Source organism: Nesoenas mayeri (assembly GCF_963082525.1).
Source record: "Nesoenas mayeri genome assembly, contig: SCAFFOLD_125, whole genome shotgun sequence".
Taxonomy (NCBI): Eukaryota; Metazoa; Chordata; class Aves; order Columbiformes; family Columbidae; genus Nesoenas; species Nesoenas mayeri.
The window spans coordinates 45605-59770 of record NW_027660001.1 but is presented as its reverse complement, the minus strand read 5'-3'; the positions used below and the strand labels follow the sequence as shown (position 1 = coordinate 59770).

Sequence of the window (14166 nt, the reverse complement as noted above, 5' to 3'; positions counted from 1 at the left end):
TGGAATGGAGCATGGATTTGGGGGTACGAGGGGATTTGGGGGGTTTTGGAGGGGTTTAGGGGGGTCTGGAGTAGGGGTACAGGGGGGTTTGGGGGTACAAAGGGGTCTGGAGTGGGAGTATATGGGGGTCTGGGGGGTCTGATTTGGGGGTACGTGGGGTTACAGGGGGATTTGGGAGGCTACAGGGGCAGCTCTGCCTGTGGGATTGGAGGGAACACATACAGACCTGGTGCCTGGATATGGGGGTGCAGGGTGAATTTGGGGGTACAGAGGGGTCTGGGGTGGGGGTACAGGGGGGTCTGGGGTCTCTGGGGGTGCTGATTTTGGGGTACAGGGGGTTACAGAGGGATCTGGGCGTGCTGGTGTGGGGGTACATGGGGGTACATGGGGTTGAGGGGAGCAGCTCTACCTATGGGATGAGGGGGAGTAAGTGTTTGCCTAGAGCCTGGAGCTGGGGGTATGGGGGGGTTTGGGGGGTCTGGGGGCTGGTTTGGGGGTACAGAAGGGTCTGGAGTGGGGGTACAGGGGGGTTTGGGGGTACAGGGGGGTCTGTTTTGGGGGTACAGGGGTTTTGTGGGGGTCTGGTGTGGGGGTACATGGGGGTACATGGGGTTATGGGGGCAGCTCGACCTATGGGATGAGGGGGAGTTAAGTGTTGGCCTAGAGGCTGGAGCTGGGGGTACAGGGGGGTTTTGGGGGTCTGGGGGCTGGTTTGGGGGTACAGGGAGGTCTGGGGTGGGGGTACAGGGGGGTCTGGGGGCTGGTTTGGGGGTATGGGGGGTACAGGGGGGTTTGGGGGTACAGGGGGTGCCTGGTTTTGGGGTACAGAGGCGCGGAGAGTCCTCCGGCGCCAAGGGGGACGTTTTGGGGCCAAAAATTAAGAGATTCGTTAAAAATCAAGAGAGATTTGGGGCATAAAGAGCCCGAAAAGCTCCAAAATTCACCAGAAAGGGGAGAAATGGCGGGAAAAACGCCTTAAATAGCGGGCGTGGCCGCCAGGGGGCGGGGCGTCTCGAGGCCACGCCCATTATGCAAAACAGGGGATACGTCACTCCCCTCATGCAAATCGCCCGGGCCGGGCTGGCCACGCCCCCCTCGGCGTTTCCCGCGCTTTTGAGCGGCTCCTGCCAGGGCGGGAAAACCCCTCGAATGCCTGGGTCCCCCCCGAACTCCTGGGTCCCCCTCCCGAACTCCTGGGTCCCCCCCCGAACGCCTGGGTCCCTCTCGAACGCCTGGGTTCTCTCCCGAACTCCTGCGTCCCCCCCGAACTCCTGGGTCCCTTGGGGCACTCCTGGGTCCCCTCCCGAACTTCTGGGTCCCCCCCGAACGCCTGGGTCCCTCCCCGAACTCCTGGGTTCCCCCCTGAACTCCTGGGTCCCTCCTGATCTCCTGGATCCCCCCCGAACTCCCGGGTCCCTCCCGAACTCCTGGGTCCCCTCCTGAACTCCTGGGTCCCCTCCCGAACTCCTGGGTCCCTCCCGAACTCCCGGGTCCCCTCCACGAACTCCTGGGTCCCCCAATAACTCAATTCCCCCAAAATCCAACAACTCCCTTTATTCTCCTCCTCCCCCCCCCAATTATTTTGGGGACCCCCAGGGGGTCCTCGCCGTGTCCCTCCCCGAACTCCTAAGTCCCCTCCCGAACTCCTGGGTCCCCTCCCGAACTCCTGGGTCCCCCCTGAACTCCTGGGTCCCTTGGGGCACTCCTGGGTCCCTCCCTGAACTCCTGGGTCCCTTGGGGCACTCCTGGGTCCCTCCTCCCGAACTCCTGGGTCCCTCCCCGAACTCCTGGGTCCCCCCATGATGGGGATGGGGGGGGTGAACCCCAATTTCCCCCCCCCCCAGGGCCATACGGACGAGGTTTGGGGCTTGGCCACCCACCCCAGCGCCCTCCTCTTCCTCACCTGCGGGCACGACCGGCAGCTCTGCCTATGGGACGGGACGGAGCACACGCTGGAATGGAGCATGGATTTGGGGGTATGGGGGGGTTTTGGGGTGCATAGGGGTCTGGGGGGGGGCACAGGGGGGTCTGGGTTTGGGGTACATGGGGGTACATGGGGGTACAAGGGGTTACAGGGGCAACTCTGCCCATGGGATGGGAGGGAGGAGACGTTGGAATGGAGAATGGATTTGGGGATACAGGGGGGGTTTTGAGGGGTTTGGGGGGGTCTGGAGTGGGGGTACAGGGGGGTTTGGGGGTACAGAGGGGTCTAGAGTGGGGGTATATGGGGATCTGGGGGGTCTGATTTGGGGGTACATGGGGTTATAGGGGGATTTGGGGGGGTACAGGGGCAGCTCTGCCTTGTGGGATTGGAGGGAACACATACAGATCTGGTGCCTGGATATGGGGGTACAGGGCGAATTTGGGGGTACAGAGGGGTCTGGGGTGGGGGTACAGGGGGGTCTGGGGGCTCTGGGGGGTCTGATTTTGGGGTACAGGGGGTACAGGGGGATCTGGGGGTGCTGGTGTGGGGGTACAGGGGGGTACATGGGGTTATGGGGGGAGCTCTGCCTATGGGACGGGACAGAGCACACGCTGGAATGGAGCATGGATTTGGGGGTACGGGGGGGTTTTGGGGTGCATAGGGGTCTGGGGGGGGGCACAGGGGGGTCTGGGTTTGGGGTACATGGGGGTACATGGGGGTACAAGGGGTTACAGGGGCAACTCTGCCCATGGGATGGGAGGGAGGACACGTTGGAATGGAGAATGGATTTGGGGGTACAGGGGGGGTTTTGAGGGGTTTGAGGGGGTCTGGAGTGGGGGTACAGGGGGGTTTGGGGGTACAGAGGGGTCTGTTTTGGGGGTACATGGGGTTACAGGGGGTCTGGGGGTGCTGGTGTGGGGGTACATGGGGGTACATGGGGTTGTGGGGAGCAGGTCTACCTATGGGATAAGGGGGAGTAAGTGCCTAGAGGCTGGAGCTGGGGGTACAGGGGGGTTTGGGGGGTTTTGGAGGGGTTTGGGGGGGTCTGGAGTGGGGGTACAGGGGGGTTTGGGGGTACAGGGGGGTCTGTTTTGGGGGTATAGGGGGTTTGTGGGGGTCTGGATTGGGGGTACATGGGGGTACATGGGGTTATGGGGGGCAGCTCGACCTATGGGATGAGGGGAAGTGTTTGCCTAGAGCCTGGAGCTGGGGGTACAGGGGGGTTTTGGAGGTCTGGGGGCTGGTTTGGGGGTACAGAGGGGTCTGGGGTGGGGGTACAGGGGGGTCTGGGGGCTTGTTTGGGGGTATGGAGGGTACAGGAAGGTTTGGGGGTACAGGGGGGGTCTGGTTTTGGGGTACAGAGGGTTATTGGGGGGCAGCTCTGGCCATGGGATGGGAGGGAGAATGCACTGGCCTGGAGCATGGATTTGGGGGTATGGGGGGATTTGGGGGGGTTTGGAGGGGGTTGGGAGGGTCTGGAGTGGGGGTACAGGGGGGTTTGGGGGTACAGGGGGGTCTGGAGTGGGGGTATATGGGGGTCTGGGGGGTCTGATTTGGGGGTACATGGGGTTATAGGGGGATTTGGGGGGGTACAGGGGCAGCTCTGCCTTGTGGGATTGGAGGGAACACATACAGACCTGGTGCCTGGATATGGGGGTACAGGGCGAATTTGGGGGTACAGAGGAGTCTGGGGTGGGGGTACAAGGGGGTTTGGGGGTACAGGGGGGTCTGGAGTGGGGGTATATAGGGGTCTGGGGGGTCTGATTTAGGGGTACATGGGGTTATAGGGGGATTTGGGGGGGTACAGGGGCAGCTCTGCCTTGTGGGATTGGAGGGAACACATACAGACCCGGTGCTTGGATATGGGGGTACAGGGCGAATTTGGGGGTACAGAGGGGTCTGGGGTGGGGGTACAGGGGGATCTGGGGGCTCTGGAGGGTCTGATTTTGGGGTACAGGGGGTAGAGGGGGCTCTGGGGGTGCTGGTGTGGGGGTACATGGGGGTACATGGGGGTACAAGGGGTTACAGGGGCAACTCTGCCCATGGGATGGGAGGGAGGACACGCTGGAATGGAGAATGGATTTGGGGGTACAGGGGGGTTTTGGGGGTGTTTGAGGGGGTCTGGAGTGGGGGTACAGGGGGGTTTGGGGGTACGGGGGGGCTGGAGTGGGGGTGTATGGGGGTCTGGGGGGTCTGATTTGGGGGTACATGGGGTTATAGGGGGATTTGGGGGGGTACAGGGGCAGCTCTGCCTTGTGGGATTGGAGGGAACACATACAGACCTGGTGCCTGGATATGGGGGTACAGGGCGAATTTGGGGGTACAGAGGAGTCTGGGGTGGGGGTACAAGGGGGTTTGGGGGTACAGGGGGGTCTGGAGTGGGGGTATATAGGGGTCTGGGGGGTCTGATTTGGGAGTACATGGGGTTATAGGGGGATTTGGGGGGGTACAGGGGCAGCTCTGCCTTGTGGGATTGGAGGGAACACATACAGACCCGGTGCTTGGATATGGGGGTACAGGGCGAATTTGGGGGTACAGAGGGGTCTGGGGTGGGGGTACAGGGGGGTCTGGGGGCTCTGGAGGGTCTGATTTTGGGGTACAGGGGGTAGAGGGGGGTCTGGGGGTGCTGGTGTGGGGGTACAGGGGGGTTATGGGGGTGTCCCCAGGCCTGACCCCCCGTCCCACAGGACACGGGGCTCTGTGCTGATTTCCACCCGGGGGGGCAAGTGGTGGCCGTGGGGCTGATGACGGGGCGGTGAGTGACATTGGGGGACATTGGGGGGACATTGGGGGGACATTGTGGGTACATTGGGGGGACATTGCGTGGGCATCAGGGGACATTGGGGGGACACTGGGGGGGCATTGGGGGACATTGAGGTGACACTGGGGGGACATTGGGGGACACCAGGGGACATTGAAGGGACATTGGGGAACATTGGGGGACACCAGGGGACATTGTGGGGACACTGCGGGGACATTGGGGGGACATTGGGGGGACATTGGGGGACATTGCGTGGGCACCAGGGGACATTGGGGGGGCATTGGGGGACATTGAGGTGACATTGGGGGGACATTGGGGGACACCAGGGGACATTGAAGGGACATTGGGGGACATTGCGGGAACATTGGGGGACACCAGTGGGACATTGGGGGACATTGGGGGGACACTGGGGGACATTGGGGGATATTGAGGGGACATTGGGGGGACATTGAGGGGACATTGGGGGACACTGGGGGACATTGGGGGGACATTGGGGGACATTGCGTGGGCACCAGGGGACATTGGGGGGACATTGGGGGACATTGCGTGGACACCAGGGGGACACTGGGGGACACTGGGGGACATTGGGGGGACATTGGGGGACATTGAGGTGACATTGGGGGGACATTGGGGGACACCAGGGGACATTGGGGGGACATTGAAGGGACATTGGGGGACATTGTGGGACACCAGGGGACATTGGGGGGACATTGAAGAGACATTGGGGGACATTGCGGGAACATTGGGGGACACTGGGGGGACATTGGGGGACATTGAGGGGACATTGGGGGGCATTGGGGGACACTGGGGGGACATTGGGGGACATTTTGGGGGGACACCAGGGGGACATTGAGGGGACATTGAGGGGACATTGGGGGGACATTGGGAGACATTGGGGGGACATTGGGGGACATTGGGGGACATTGCGTGGGCACCAGGGGACATTGGGAGGACACTGGGGGGGCATTGGGGGACATTGAGGTGACATTGGGGGGACATTGGGGGACACCAGGGGACATTGAAGGGACATTGGGGGACATTGCAGGAACATTGGGGGACACCAGGGGACAGTGGGGGGACATTGAGGGGACATTGGAGGACATTAGGGGGACACCCGGGACATTGGAGGGACATTGGGGGACACTGGGGGGACACTGGGGGGCATTGGGGGGACACTGGGGGGACATTGAGGGGACACTGGAGGGACACCAGAGGGACATTGAGGGACACCAGGGACATTGTGGGGACATGAGGGGGACAACATGGGGACATTGGGGGGACACAAGAAGGACACTGGGGCGACACTGGGGGGACATTGGGGGACACCGGGGGGACATTAAGGGGACACCAGGGGATACTGGGGGCTATTGAGGGGACATTGGGGGGCATTGAGGGGACACTGGAGGGACACCAGAGGGACATTGAGGGACACCGGGGACATTGGGGGATATTGAGGGGACACTGGGGGGACATTGGGGGGCATTGGGGGGACACCAGGGGGACATTGTCCCCATGTCCCCCCATGTCCTCCCATGTCCCCATGATGTCCCCCCATATCCCCATGTCCCCCATATCCCCATGATGTCCCCATGATGTTCCCCTGTCCCCATATCCCCCATGTCCCCCCATATCCCCCCATGTCTCCATATCCCCCACATCCCCATGATGTCCCCCCATCCCCATATCCCCATGTCCCCATATCCCCATGATGTCCCCATGTCATCCCCATATCCCCCTGTCCCCCCATATCCCCATGTCCCCATGTCCCCATATCCCAATGTCCCCATATCCCCATGTCCCCCCATCTCCATATCCCCCATGTCCCCATATCCCCCCATATCCTCCATGTCCTCCTGTCCCAATGTCCCCATATCCCCCATCTCCCCATGTCCCCATATCCCCCCATATCCCCATGTCCCCACATCCCCACGTCCCCATATCCCCATGTCCCCATGATGTCCCCATATCCCCCATATCCCCATGTCCCCATATCCCCATGTCCCCATATCCCCCATATCCCCATATCCCCATGATGTCCCCATGATGTCCCCATGATGTCCCCACATCCCCATGTCCCCCATATCCCCCCATGTCCCCATATCTCCATGATGTCCCCATATCCCCCATGTCCCCATGATGTCCCCCCATCCCCATATCCCCCTGTCCCCATGTCCCATGTCCTTATATCCCCCCATGTCCCCACATCCCCCCATGTCCCCCTGATGTCCCCACATCCCCATGTCCCCATGATGTCCCCACATCCCCATGTCCCCATGATGTCCCTCCATATCCCCATGTCCCCATATCCCCCACATCCCCATATCCCCATGATGTCCCCATGTCCCCACATCCCCATGTCCCCCCATGTCCCCCCATATCCCTATGTCCCCCTGTCCCCATATCCCCTTATCTCCCACATCCCCATGTCCCCATATCCCCCCGTGTCACCCCATGTCCCCCCATATCCCCCATATCCCCCACGTAACCATGTCCCCATATCCCCCCATATCCCCCTGTCCCCATATCCCCATGTCCCCATATCCCCCATATCCCCATGATGTCCCCACATCCCCGTGTCCCCCCATATCCCCCATATCCCCCCATATCCCCATGGCCCCCTGATGTCCCCCCATCCCCATATCCCCCATATCCCCCATATCCCCATATCCCCGTGATGTCCCCATGATGTCCCCATGTCCCCATATCCCCGTGATGTCCCCATGTCGTCCCCACATCCCCATGTCCCCCCATGTCCCCCCATATCCCCCCATGTTCCCATATCCCCCCATGTCCCCATATCCCCCACATCCCCATATCCCCATGATGTCCCCACATCCCCATGTGCCCATATCCCCCTATATCCCCATATTCCCCCATGTCCCTATGTCCCCCCATATCCCCCTGTCCCCATATCCCCCCTGTCCCCATATCCCCCATGTCCCCATATCCCCCCATGTCCCCATATCCCCCCATATCTCCCATGTCCCCCCATATCCCCATGTCCCCATATCCCCCATGTCCCCATATCCCCATGTCCCTCTGTCCCCATATCCCCCCATGTCCCATGTCCCCCCATATCTCCCATGTCCCCCCATATCCCCATGTCCCCATATCCCCCATATCCCCATGATGTCCTCCCATCCCCCCATATCCCCCATATCCCCCCATATCCCCATGTCCCCATATCCCCCCATGTCCCTCTGTCCCCATATCCCCACATCCCCATGTCCCCCCATATCCCCCCATGTCCCCATATCCCCCATGTCCCCATATCCCCCATATCCCCATGTCCCCCCACGTCCCCATATCCCCCATGTCCCCATGATGTCCCCCCATCCCCATATCCCCCATGTCCCCACATCCCCCCACATCCCCACATGTCCCCAATGTCCCCAGCTGGCTGGCTCTGGACACCACCACCCGTCACCCCCTCGCCGGTGGCTCCGATGGCAACGAGCAGCTCTCGGTCGTTCGCTTCTCCCCAGGTGATCCCCATAACCCCCCATAACCCCCCATAACCCCCCATAACCCCCATAACCCCCATAACCCCTCAATGTTGGGGTACAATGTCCCCAATGTCCCCAATGTCCCCATAGACGGCTCCTTCTTGGCCATCGGCTCCCATGACAACTTCATCTACATCTACAGCGTGACCGAGGGGGGGCGCAAGTTCACCCGCTTTGGCCGTTGTGTGGTAACAACGGGGGGGTCCCCAACACCCCCATAGTGTCCCCGACCCCCCCATAGTGTCCCCGACCCCCCCATAATGTCCCCAACCCCCCCATAGTGTCCCCGACCCCCCCCATAGTGTCCCTAACACCCCCATAGTGTCCCCAACCCCCCCATAGTGTCCCCGACCCCCCCCATAGTGTCCCTGACCCCCCCATAGTGTCCCCAACCCCCCCATAATGTCCCCAACCCCCCCATAGTGTCCCCGACCCCCCCCATAGTGTCCCCGACCCCCCCATAGTGTCCCTGACCTCCCCATAGTGTCCCCACCCCCCCATAGTGTCCCCGACGCCCCCATGGTGTCCCCGACCCCCCCATAATGTCCCCAACCCCCCCATAGTGTCCCCGACGCCCCCATAGTGTCCCTGACCTCCCCATAGTGTCCCCACCCCCCCATAGTGTCCCTGACCCCCCCATAGTGTCCCCGACACCCCCATAGTGTCCCTGACCTCCCCATAGTGTCCCCACCCCCCCATAGTGTCCCCGACACCCCCATAGAGTCCCCGACACCCCCATAGTGTCCCCAACACCCCCATAGTGTCCCCGACCCCCCCATAGAGTCCCCGACCCCCCCATAATGTCCCCAACCCCCCTATAGTGTCCCCGACCCCCCCATAGTGTCCCTGACCCCCCCATAGTGTCCCCAACACCCCCATAGTGTCCCCAACACCCCCATAGTGTCCCTGACCCCCCCATAGTGTCCCCGACACCCCCATAGTGTCCCTGACCCCCCCATAGTGTCCCTAACACCCCCATAGTGTCCCCAATACCCCCATAGTGTCCCCGACCCCCCCATAGTGTCCCTGACCCCCCCATAGTGTCCCCACCTCCCCCATAGTGTCCCCGACCCCCCCATAATGTCCCCGACCCCCCCATAGTGTCCCCGACCCCCCCATAGTGTCCCTGACCCCCCCATAGTGTCCCCAACCCCCCCATAATGTCCCCAACACCCCCATAGTGTCCCCGACCCCCCCCATAGTGTCCCCAACACCCCCATAGTGTCCCCAACCCCCCCATAGTGTCCCCGACCCCCCCCATAGTGTCCCTGACCCCCCCATAGTGTCCCCAACCCCCCCATAATGTCCCCAACCCCCCCATAGTGTCCCCGACCCCCCCCATAGTGTCCCCAACACCCCCATAGTGTCCCCAACCCCCCCATAGTGTCCCCGACCCCCCCCATAGTGTCCCCAACACCCCCATAGTGTCCCTAACACCCCCATAGTGTCCCCAACACCCCCATAGTGTCCCCAACCCCCCCATAGTGTCCCCAACACCCCCATAGTGTCCCCACCCCCCCATAGTGTCCCCGACCCCCTCATAGTGTCCCCAACACCCCCATAGTGTCCCTAACACCCCCATAGTGTCCCCGACCCCCCCATAGTGTCCCTGACCTCCCCATAGTGTCCCCACCCCCCCATAGTGTCCCCGACCCCCCCATAGTGTCCCCAACACCCCCATAGTGTCCCCAACCCCCCCATGTCCCCCCCATATCCCCCTGTCCCCATATCCTCATGATGTCCCCATGTCCCCCATGATTTCCCCATATCCCCATGTCCCCCCCATGTCCCCCCCATGTCCCCCCCATGTCCTCATATCCCCTTGTCCCCCCATATCCCCATGTCCCCATATCCTCATGTCCCCGTATCCCCATGTCCCCATATCCCCTTGTCCCCTCATATCCCCATGTCCCCATGTCCCCATGTCCCCATATCCCCTTGTCCCCCCACATCCCCATATCCCCCCATATCCCCTTGTCCCCATATCCCCATGTCCCCATATCCCCATGATGTCCCCATGATGTCCCCATGATGTCCCCATGTCCCCCACATCCCCCCATCCCCATATCCTCATGATGTCCCCATATCCCCCATGTCCCCATATCCCCCACATCCCCATATCCCCATGATGTCCCCATGATGTCCCCATGTCCCCCACATCCCCATATCCCCCTGTCCCCACATCCCCATGTCCCCATATCCCCTTGTCCCCCCATATCCCCATGTCCCTCCATATCCCCTTGTCCCCATATCCCCTTGTCCCCCCATATCCCCTTGTCCCCCCACATCCCCATGTCCCCCCATATCCCCATGTCCCCATATCCCCATGATGTCCCCATGATGTCCCCATGATGTCCCCATGCCCCCCACATCCCCCCATGTCCCCATATCCCCATGATGTCCCCATGTCCCCCACGTCCCCATATCCCCCTGTCCCCACATCCCCATGTCCCCCATATCCCCATGTCCCCCCATATCCCCTTGTCCCCCCATATCCCCATGTCCCCATATGCCCATATCCCCATATCCCCATGATGTCCCCATGATGTCCCCATATCCCCCACATCCCCATATCCCCCTGTCCCCACATCCCCATGTCCCCATATCCCCATTGTCCCCCATATCCCCCTGTCCCCCCATATCCCCTTGTCCCCATATCCCCATGTCCCCCCATATCCCCCTGTCCCCCCATATCCCCATGTCCCCATATCCCCATGTATGTGTCCCCAACCCCCAATTATGTCCCCAACCCCCCCATAATGTCCCCAATTTGCCCCCCCAGGGCCACTCGAGCTTCATCACCCACTTGGACTGGTCCAAGGATGGGCGCTTCATTATGTCCAATTCGGGCGACTATGAGATCCTCTATTGTGAGTTGGGGGGGCACCCCAAAACCTATAGGACCCCCCCTATAGATTGGGGGGGTCCCATTAACCCCCATGTCCCCCCCAAAATAAAAGGGGATGTGGCCGGGGGGTGTAAATTGCTCCGGAATCGCTTTGAGAGCCGGGACCGCGAATGGGCGACCTACACCTGTGTATTGGGGTTCCATGTGTTCGGTGGGTGAAATATGGGGGTACGGGGGGGTTTGGGGGGGCTGGGGGGTCTTGGGGGGTCCGGGGGGGTGTGTTTTTGGGGGTACATGGGGGTCTGGTTTGGGGTACATGGGAGTGTGGGGAGTAGGTCAACCTATGGGATGAGGGGGAGTATGTTGGCCTAGAGGCTGGAGTTGGGGGTACAGGGGGGTTTGGGGGGGTTTGGGGGGGTCTGGAGTGGGGGTACAGGGGGGTTTGGGGGTACAGGGGGGTCTGATTTGGGGGTACATGGGGGTACAGGGGGTCTGGGGGTGCTGATGTGGGGGTACATGGGGTTATGGGGGGCAGCTTGACCTATGGGATGAAGGGGAGTAAGTGTTGGCCTAGAGGTTGGAGTTGGGGGTACAGGGGGGTTTGGGGGGGTTTGGGGGGGTCTGGAGTGGGGGTACAGGGGGGTTTGGGGGTTTGTGGGGGTCTGATTTGGGGGTACATGGGGGTACAGGGGGTCTGGGGGTGCTGGTGTGGGGGTACATGGGGTTATGGGGGGCAGCTCTACCTATGGGATGAGGGGGAGTAAGTGTTGGCCTAGAGGCTGGAGTTGGGGGTACAGGGGGGGTTTTGGGGGTACAGGGGGGTCTGGGGTGGGGGTACAGGGGGGTCTGGGGGCTCTGGGGGTGCTGGTGTGGGGGTACAGGGGGTTATGGGGGGATTTGGGGGGGTACAAGGGGTTATGGGGGTCAGTTCTATCTGTGGGTTTGAGGCTTGACCTGGAGCCCGGAGCTGGGGGTACAGGGGGGTTTTGGAGGTCTGGGGGCTGGTTTGGGGGTACAGAAGGGTCTGGGGTGGGGGTACAGGGGGGTCTGGGTGTTCTGGGGGTGCTGGTGTGGGGGTACAGGGGGTTATGGGGGGGCTATGGCGGGATTTGGGGGGGTACAGGGGGTTATGGGGGGCAGTTCTATCTGTGGGTTTGAGGCTTGACCTGGAGCCCAGAGCTGGGGGTACAGGGGGGTTTTGGGGTTCTAGGGGGGGTTTTGGGTGGTCTGGAGGGGGTTTTGGGGGTCTAGGGGTGTCCAGGGAGCTGTGGGGCACCCCCAAACCCCCGTCACCCCCCCAGGCGTGTGGCCGGACGGCTCGGACGGCACCGACATCAACTCTCTGTGCCGCTCGCACCACGAGCGCCTGGTGGCCGTGGCCGACGACTTCTGCAAAGTTCACCTGTTCCAGTACCCCTGTGCGCGCCCCAAGGTGGGCTGGGGGGGTCCTGGGTGTGGGGGGGGACCCCCCTTTTATTATGGGGGGGGGGGTCCTTACCTTGACGCCCCCCACTTCTTCCCACAGGCTCCCAGCCATGTGTATGGTGGCCACGGTAGCCACGTCACCAACGTTCGCTTCACCCACGACGACGGGCACCTGGTGTCACTGGGGGGCAAGGACACCAGTGTGTTCCAATGGAGGGTGCTGGGGGGGCCGCAACACACTGGGGGGGACCCTGACCCACGTTAACCCCCCCCCCTAAAATCTTCTTCATCCTCTTCGGGACCAAATTTTGGGGGGGGAGGTCGGGCTCCCCCCCCCCTCCCCGTTTTTATGCTGCACTGTGATTGGTGTCAATAAAGCCTGCGGTCAGGATCGGGCCCGCCCGCTTCGTTCCCGCCGCGGAAATTGCCGAACGCGGCCGATGTTGTTGGGACCGCCCCCCCCCCCCCCCACCCCCCAGCCCCGCCCACTTTTTCCGAAGCGGTTCGGCTCTGGCGGAAACTGCCGAAACGGGTGGGAGGGGCCCGAAGCCGAGCCGAGGGGTTCCGGAAAGACCCGAGGGGTTCCGGAGGGACCCGAAGTGGGGCCGAGGGGTTCCGGAGAGACCCGAAGTGGGGTCGAGGGGTTCCGGAGGGACCCGAGGGGTTCCGGAGAGACCCGAAGTGGGGCCGGGGGGTTCCGGAGGGACCCGAAGTGGGGTCGAGGGGTTCCGGAGGGACCCGAGGGGTTCCGGAGGGACCCGAAGTGGGGCCGAGGGGTTCCGGAGAGACCCGAGGAGTTCCGGAGGGACCCGAAGTGGGGCCGAGGGGTTCCGGAGGGACCCGAAGTGGGGCCGGGGGGTTCCGGAGGGACCCGAAGTGGGGTCGAGGTTTCTCCGGACCCGAATCCCTCCCGAAGCTCATTCCGGAGGGACCCGAAGCCGGCCCGAGGGGTTCCGGAGGTGCCCGAAGCCGAGCCGAGGTCTCCCGAAGACCTTCCGGAGAGACCCGAAGCCGAGCCGAGGTTTTCCGAAGGTGCCCGAAGCCGGCCCGAAGCTCCTTCCGGAAGCTCCCGAAGCCGAGCCGAGGTTTTCCGGAGGTGCCCGAAGCCGGCCCGAAGCCGAGCCGAGTCTTTCCGAAGCTCTTCCGGAGGTGCCCGAAGCCGAGCCGAGGTCTCCCGAAGCCCTTCCGGAAGGACCCGAAGCCGAGCCGAGGTTTTCCGGAGGTACCCGAAGCTGTGCCGAAAGGTCCCGAGCGCTCTCCGGAAACAGCCGAAGCGCTCCGGACTGGGCCGAGCGGGTCGTGCCGGTGCGGAGGCGGCGGGAGCGGGAGGCGATGAAGCGCGGCCGGGCCCGGGGGTAACGCGGCCCAACGGAGCGGCCATGGCGGCCAATATGTACCGAGTTGGGGGTGAGCGGGGCCGGGGGGGGGGTTGGGGAACGGCTGGGGGGGGGGGTCGGGGGTCCCGAGGTCCTGGGGGGGGGCGTGGGGGGGGCGACATTCGGGTGCCCCCCCCCCCGCAACCCGTGTCTGTGAGGGGAACGGGGGGACCGGGGCGGGAAGTGTGAGGAGAGTTGGGGGGGGGGGGGACGAGGGGACCCCCCCTTGGGTTGTGGGGAACCCCCTTTGGGTTGTGGGGACCCCCCCAGTTTGTATGGACCCCTGGGATCCCCCCCCCTCAGTTTGTGGGACCCCCTTGGGTTGT

General features: G+C 62.8%; 2 protein-coding genes across 2 annotated transcripts in view; both read left to right on the top strand.

The window, feature by feature from the left end:
• Nucleotides 1-12729, top strand: part of EML3 (EMAP like 3) — a gene marked incomplete at both ends in the record, with an annotated part of 40123 nt that extends 27394 nt beyond the window's left edge. Inside the window, 8 exon segments of the mRNA XM_080364525.1 lie at nucleotides 1845-1976; nucleotides 4612-4679; nucleotides 8082-8170; nucleotides 8282-8379; nucleotides 10974-11061; nucleotides 11152-11250; nucleotides 12341-12471; nucleotides 12565-12729. Of these exon segments, the coding sequence (XP_080220651.1) occupies nucleotides 1845-1976; nucleotides 4612-4679; nucleotides 8082-8170; nucleotides 8282-8379; nucleotides 10974-11061; nucleotides 11152-11250; nucleotides 12341-12471; nucleotides 12565-12729 (870 nt within the window).
• Nucleotides 12730-13843: 1114 nt separating this feature from the next.
• Nucleotides 13844-14166, top strand: part of LOC308052444 (metastasis-associated protein MTA2-like) — a gene marked incomplete at its 5' end in the record, with an annotated part of 15738 nt that continues 15415 nt past the window's right edge. The window contains 1 exon segment of the mRNA XM_080364524.1: nucleotides 13844-13871. Coding sequence (XP_080220650.1) covers nucleotides 13844-13871 — 28 coding nt within the window.